Source organism: Gadus morhua, chromosome 1, assembly GCF_902167405.1.
Source record: "Gadus morhua chromosome 1, gadMor3.0, whole genome shotgun sequence".
NCBI classification, from domain to species: Eukaryota; Metazoa; Chordata; class Actinopteri; order Gadiformes; family Gadidae; genus Gadus; species Gadus morhua.
Window position 1 is genome coordinate 22838000 of NC_044048.1, and position 7500 is coordinate 22845499.

The 7500-nt window shown below is 39.7% G+C and overlaps 1 protein-coding gene across 1 annotated transcript in view; it reads left to right on the forward strand.

The window, feature by feature from the left end:
* plxnb3 (plexin B3) overlaps positions 1–7500 on the forward strand; it is a 47949-nt gene that overhangs the window by 30904 nt on the left and 9545 nt on the right. The window contains 8 exon segments of the mRNA XM_030351638.1: positions 331–476; positions 1263–1363; positions 1751–1801; positions 1804–1964; positions 2761–2939; positions 3164–3230; positions 4546–4692; positions 6240–6320. Of these exon segments, the coding sequence (XP_030207498.1) occupies positions 331–476; positions 1263–1363; positions 1751–1801; positions 1804–1964; positions 2761–2939; positions 3164–3230; positions 4546–4692; positions 6240–6320 (933 nt within the window).

The window sequence follows — 7500 nt, forward strand, 5'->3', positions numbered from 1 at the left end:
TGTGTGCGAGTGCATGTATATAATGTATGTGTGTGTGTCTGTTTGCATTGTGTGTGTCTGTATATAATGTGTGTGTGTATATATAATGTGTGTGTGTGTATATAATGTGTGTGTGTCTGTATATAATGTGTGTGTGTGTGTGTATATAATGTGTGTGTGTCGGTATAAAATGTATGTTTGTCTGTAAATAATGTGTGTGTGTGTGTGTGTGTATATAATGTGTGTGTCGGTATATAATGTATGTTTGTCTGTAAATAATGTGTGTGTGTGTGTGTGTGTGTGTGTGTGCGAGTGCGGTATGTATATAATGTGTGTGTGTGTCTGTTTCAGGTGGGGCTGGGGAACCTACAGGTGGATCTCGGCGTAGTTCAGTATGACTCTTCTCCCTCTCCCATCCCATTGGCTGCTCAGCTGGGGCTGGGGGCGGGAGCTGCTGTAGTCGTCCTATCAGTGTTGGTCGTCATTCTCATGTACAGGTAATGTCGTAGATTAATCGAGATATAAACACTTAGACTAATTCAAGAGAGAGAGAGAGAGTAAAATAAAACGAGGGGTCCGGAGCAAGAATTGACAAAAGACTTTATAGTGCAGAAAAACAACAACGATAACAGCCGAGTAGGTCTTAAGAGTCACTGGTTGAACACCGATTTCAGCCTCTCTTTATACACACAAACTGAGCGGCTTCTCCTTGAGGTGTCTGCCTCCTGTTCAGTCATAAATTCATCTTAACCTGAACAGTCAGCAATTGGTCAGCAAATGGTCAACAAAGATAGCCCAAAACACTAGGGTTAAGGTCAGCATGCCTTATCCCCGTAGCGTCCTGCTCCTTTTAGGGGCCCCACCATCTGTTCTGAACCCAGACACCCAGGCCCCGTGTGTTTCTCCACTATTAGACACACAGACCTCATCACAATCATGGTTCACCACAGAATATACTCCTTAATTTCTACCACAGTAACTCCTATAATATATATAAATATGTAAACACATATATATGTATATAGATATACAACGAACAGGTAACTCCTATAATGTAAAGTTAACCCCTAACATATATAATGTACAGCTAACTCATAACATATATATAATCTATTCAATGTACAGGCTACTCCTTTAGCATATATGTTATACATAGAATATAGATATATCTTGTGTTTCTAAAGGAGGAAGAGTACAGGCTCTGAGAGGTGACATGATACATCAATTATGTTTATAAATGATTTATATAATGTATCTCATGTATATATTTTGTGTTTCTATAGGAGGAAGAGTAAACAGGCTCTGAGGGATTATAAGAAGGTTCTGCTTCAGTTGGAAACTCTGGAGATCAACGTTGGAGATCAGTGCCGAAAAGAGTTTACTGGTGGAGATACACTTTATATACAATCTATAATTAATATAATACACTTTATACACCGTCTATACTAAATATAAATCACTTTATAGACCATCTATACTCTATATAATACACTTTATATGATGTAATATCTACACTATATATAATACCCTTTATATTATATAATGTTAACTATGTATTATACACTTTTACATTATATAATATCTACTATATATAATACACTTTACATTATATAATATCTATACACTATTTAATATATACATTATCTAAAGATACTTTCCATACACAGACACTACTCCCTTATATATACTTTATATAAAATCAAGCTATACACAAGTACACCCTATATCCTATATGCCCTGTAATAAACCCTGTATATCCTGTGTGCGTCAGACCTGATGACGGACATGACGGACCTCACCGATGTGGGCGGGCCTTCCCTGCCCTGTTGGACTTCCAGAGCTACGCCCAGCGCGTCTTCTTCCCCGGCCAGCAGGGGGCGCTGCTCAGCCAGAAGCTGGACGTCCCAGAGACCCGCAGAGCGGCCGTGGAGCAAGGGCTGAGCGGGCTGCACAAACTACTCAACAACAAGGCCTTCCTCATTAAGGTACCAAATACATATTACACATTATGTACCATACATGTTGTTATTATACAGTATATAACAACAAGGCCTTCCTCATTAAGGTACCAAATACATATTACACATTATGTACCATACATGTTGTTATTATACAATATATAACCACAAGGGCTGAGTGGGCTGCACAGACTGCTCAAAAACAAGGCCCTTCTCATTAAGGTACTATGTGCATGTTATACATTATACACTATACATGTTGTTATTATACAGTATATAACAACAAGGCCTTTCTCATTAAGGTACTATGCGTTATGTTAAACATTATTAAAAAGTATACACTATGTATGATGTTATTATATAGTATAAATTATACATGATGTAATATGTGATGTTTTTATACAGTATATATCATACATGATGTAATATGTGACGTTATTTTACAGTATTTAATATGTATTATGTATTTTATATATTTTATTATAATACAGTTCATATTATGCATTTTGTATGTTATAAATGATGTTATTAAAGAGTATATATTATCTATTATGTATGTTATATATTATGTTATTATACAGTACATAACAACAAGGTATTCAACATTATGTAAATGTTCCCCTTACCTGAAACCTGAATATGTAAAGTGTTAATACTGTATACGTAATGTATAATTAATGTATGTAGAAATGTATAAATCTGAATATGTAATTTGATGAATCTATAAAAGTAATGTTTATCTACTGTATATGTAATCTAATAACACCGTATGTGTGATTTAATAATTCTGTGTATAACGTGTCACCACTGTGTCTGTGTGCAGTTCATCCACACCCTGGAGGCCCAGCAGGGCTTCTCCCAGAGGGACCGCGGCTACGTGGCCAGCCTGCTCACCGTGGCGCTCCACGACAAGCTGGAGTACTTCACGGAGGTGATGAAGACCCTGCTGCAGCACCTCGTCCTGCAGTACGCCTCCAAGAACCCCAAGCTCATGTTGCGACGGTACGGTCACCACGGAGAGCACACACCAACGGTACCCTGTTCATGTGTGCACAGTACCACCGTGGTAGCCTCTGCTCAACGTGTGTGTGTGTGTGTGTGTGTGTGTGTGTGTGTGTGTGTGTGTGTGTGTGTGTGTGTGTGTGTGTGTGTGTGTGTGTGTGTGTGTGGTGTGTGTGTGTGTGTGTGTGTGTCTGTGTGTGCGTGTGTTTTGTCTGTGTTTGTAGGACAGAGACGGTCGTAGAGAAGATGTTGACCAACTGGATGTCAATCTGTCTCTACTCCTTCCTCAAGGTGAGCTATTTAATATCAGGATATAGTCATGATATAGTTTATACCATCATATAGTCAGGAGGATATAGTCAGGATATAGTTTATATCAGGATATAGTTTATTCCATTATATAGTCATGATATAGTTTATACCATCATATAATCATGATATAGTTTATACCATGATATAGTCATTATATAGTTTAGACCATGATATAGTTAGGATAAAGTCATGATATAGTTTATACGTAAGGGATAATGTATTGAACGCCGGTCATTATCGGGAAATTAAGCCGCGACAGGGTGAACCGGACACCGACGCGAAGCGGAGGTGTCTTGCTTCGCCATGAAGGGGCTTATTTTCGTTAATGACCGGCGACGTTCTAAACATTATCCCGCATATTACACGGCTACTTGCCAAAACAAAAAAAATAACTTCACACGGTGTGTCTTTTTACAATTATTTGTTACCAGCATTCGTAGTGTTGATCAGCAGAGAAATAGTCTGCCAAAGACGTTGACGTCGCTTAGCAACCTAGTACGCTGGGGTTGATATGTTACCGGACTACTTGCGGAGTGATATGAAAGATGGCAAAAAATCCACTTTCCTTGACTGCGGTCAATTATACTTAGCAACGGTGAATTATCAAATATACTTCATGGAGTATACGGAAGTTGTGAAGGGCCCATGCAAGTGAACTTAGCGTTCCACGGCATTGAGAAGACCCGTGTAATAACGTATTACGCGGGTCTTCTCTGGTAAAATGTATACCATGATATAGTAAGGATATAATCATGATATAGTTTATATCATGATATATCATGATATCATTTATAATACCATGATGTAGTTGATATCATGATATAGTCATGATATAATTGATAATACCATGATATAGGTTATATCATGATATAGTCATGATATAAACCTTATCATGATATATTCATGATATAGTTTACATCATGATATAGTCATGATATAGTTGATATCATGATGATGTCAGGAATCAGGCTATAGTCATTTTATATCTGATGAGGTCATGATATAGTCATGATATAAACTTTATCATGATATAGTCATTATATAGTTTACATCATGATATAGTTGATATGATGAAGTCAGGAATCAGGATATAGTCATTTTATATCTGATGAGGTCATGATATAGTCATGATATAGTCTATATCTGATGAAGTCGTGATATATCACAGCGAGGGTGGCCTACGTCTTTGGTACAGCCGTGTGGTTCAGCAGCTCTCTGATTACCTGGACCTCACAGCTGTGTACAGGACACGATGTGACGGTGTGTGACGGTGTCTCTCCCCGTGTGCCTGCAGGAGGTGGCGGGGGAGCCTCTCTACATGCTCTTCAGAGCCATCAAGTACCAGGTGGACAAGGGCCCGGTGGACGCCGTGACCGGGAGGGCCAAACGCACGCTGAACGACAGCCACCTGCTGAGAGAGGACATCGACTACCGCCCCATGGTACTGTATACTGCTGTATACTGCTGCATACTACTGTATACTACTGTATACTGCTGCATACTACTGCATACTACTGCATACTACTATAGGCTACTATATACTACATAATACCAAAAAGAGGACATCGACTACCGCCCCATGGTACTGTACACTGCTGTATACTGCTGCATACTGCTGCATACTACTGCGTACTACTATAGGCTACTATATATTACATATATACCAAAGAGAGGACATCGACTACCGCCCCATGGTACTGTACACTGCTGTATACTGCTGCATACTACTGCATACTACTGCATACTACTATAGGCTACTATATACTACATATATACCAAAGAGAGGACATCGACTACCGCCCCATGGTACTGTATACTGCTGTATACTGCTGCATACTACTGCATACTACTGCCTACTACTATAGGCTACTATATATTACATATATACCAAAGAGAGGACATCGACTACCGCCCCATGGTACTGTATACTACTGTATACTGCTGCATACTACTGTATACTGCTGTATACTGCTGTATACTGCTGTATACTGCTGCATACTACTATAGGCTACTATATATCATATATACCAAAGAGAGGACATCGACTACCGCCCCATGGTACTGTATACTACTGTATACTGCTGCATACTACTGTATACTGCTGCATACTACTGTATACTGCTGCATACTACTGTATACTGCTGCATACTACTGCATACTACTGCATAATGCTATAGGCTACTATATATATCATATATACCAAAGAGAGGACATCGACTACCGCCCCATGGTACGATATACTGCTGTTCACTACTGAAACTACTGTATACTACTGTTTATGATTATATACTACTATGGACTACTGTATACTACTGTATATTATTCAATCCTACTTTGTACTACATATATACTACATATAAACTACTGTGTACTGCTATTACTACTATATTACTATATACTACTCAATACCACTGTATACTACTAAAAACGACTATATACTACTGTATACTACTGTATACTACTGTATACTACCAAATGCTATTATGTACTATACTACTGTATAATACTAAATACTATTATATTCTACATATATACTACTGTATACTATTGAATACTACTATAGACTACTATATACTACTGTATACTACTGTATACTTCTGTATACTAGATATATACTCCATATATACTACTATATGCTACATACATACTACATATATACCAGTATATATATATATACTATATATACTCCATATATACTACTATCTACTATATATATACTACATACGTACCACTAAACTACTATATACTATATATATACTATATATGTACCACTATACTACTATATACTATATATATACTACATATGTACCACTATACTACTATATACTATATATATACTACATACGTACCACTAAACTACTATATACTATATATATACTATATATGTACCACTATACTACTATATACTATATATATACTACATACGTACCACTATACTACAATATACTATATATATACTATATATCCCCGTGTGTGTGTTTGTTCCAGACTCTCTCTGTGTTGGTGAAGAACGATGAGGACGTCCAGCCCTGTCCGGTTAGAGTGCTGGACACAGACACCATCACACAGGTACCTGTCTGTCTCTCTACGTGTCTGTCTCTCTACCTGTCTCTCTCTCTCTGTGTCTCTCCACCTGTCTGTCTGTCTGTCTGTTAGAGTGCTGGACACAGACACCATCACACAGGTACCTGTCTGTCTCTCTACCTGTCTGTCTCTCTACCTGTCTCTCTCTCTGTCTCTCCACCTGTCTGTCTGTCTGTTAGAGTGTTGGACACAGACACCATCACCCAGGTACCTGTCTGTCTCTCTACCTGTCTCTCTCTCTGTCTCTCCACCTGTCTGTCTGTCTGTCTGTCTCTCTACCTGTCTCTCTACCTGTCTGTCTGTCTGTCTGTTAGAGTGTTGGACACAGACACCCTCACCCAGGTACCTGTCTGTCTCTCTACCTGTCTCTCTCTCTCTGTCTCGACCTGTCTGTCTGTCTGTCTGTCTGTCTGTCTGTCTGTCTGTCTGTTTGTCTGTTAGAGTGTTGGACACAGACACCATCACCCAGGTACCTGTCTGTCTCTCTACCTGTCTCTCTACCTGTCTCTCTGACTGTCTGTATGTCTGTTAGAGTGTTGGAAACAGACACCATCACCCAGGCAGGTACATGTCTGTCTCTCTACCTGTCTCTCTCTCTGTCTCTCCACCTGTCTGTCTGTCTGTTAGAGTGTTGGACACAGACACCATCACCCAGGTACCTGTCTGTCTCTCTACCTGTCTGTCTCTCTGTCTCTCTACCTGTCCTGTTAAAGTGTTGGACACAGACACCATCACCCAGGTACCTGTCTGTCTCTCTACCTGTCTGTCTGTCTCTCTGGCTGTTAGAGTGTTGGACACAGTCTCCATCACCCAGCTACCTGTCTGTCTGTTAGAATGTAGGACACAGACACCATCATCACCCAGGTACCTGTCTGTCTCTCTACCTGTTTGTCTGTCTCTCTGTCCTGTTAGAGTGTTGGACACAGACACCATCACCCAGGTACCTGTCTGTCTTCCTTTCTGTCTATCTGTCTGTCTGCCTGTATGCCTAACTGTCTACCTGTCTGACTACAGTCAGTCTGTCTGCCTATCTGTCTATTCGTCTGTGTGCCTACTTTCTGAGTGTCTACCTGTCTGCCGGTCTGTGTGTTTGTCTGCCTGTCTGTCTTTTTGGCCGCGTGTCTTGAGTTTCCGTCTGGAGTAACCTGACCGCCTGTCTACCCTT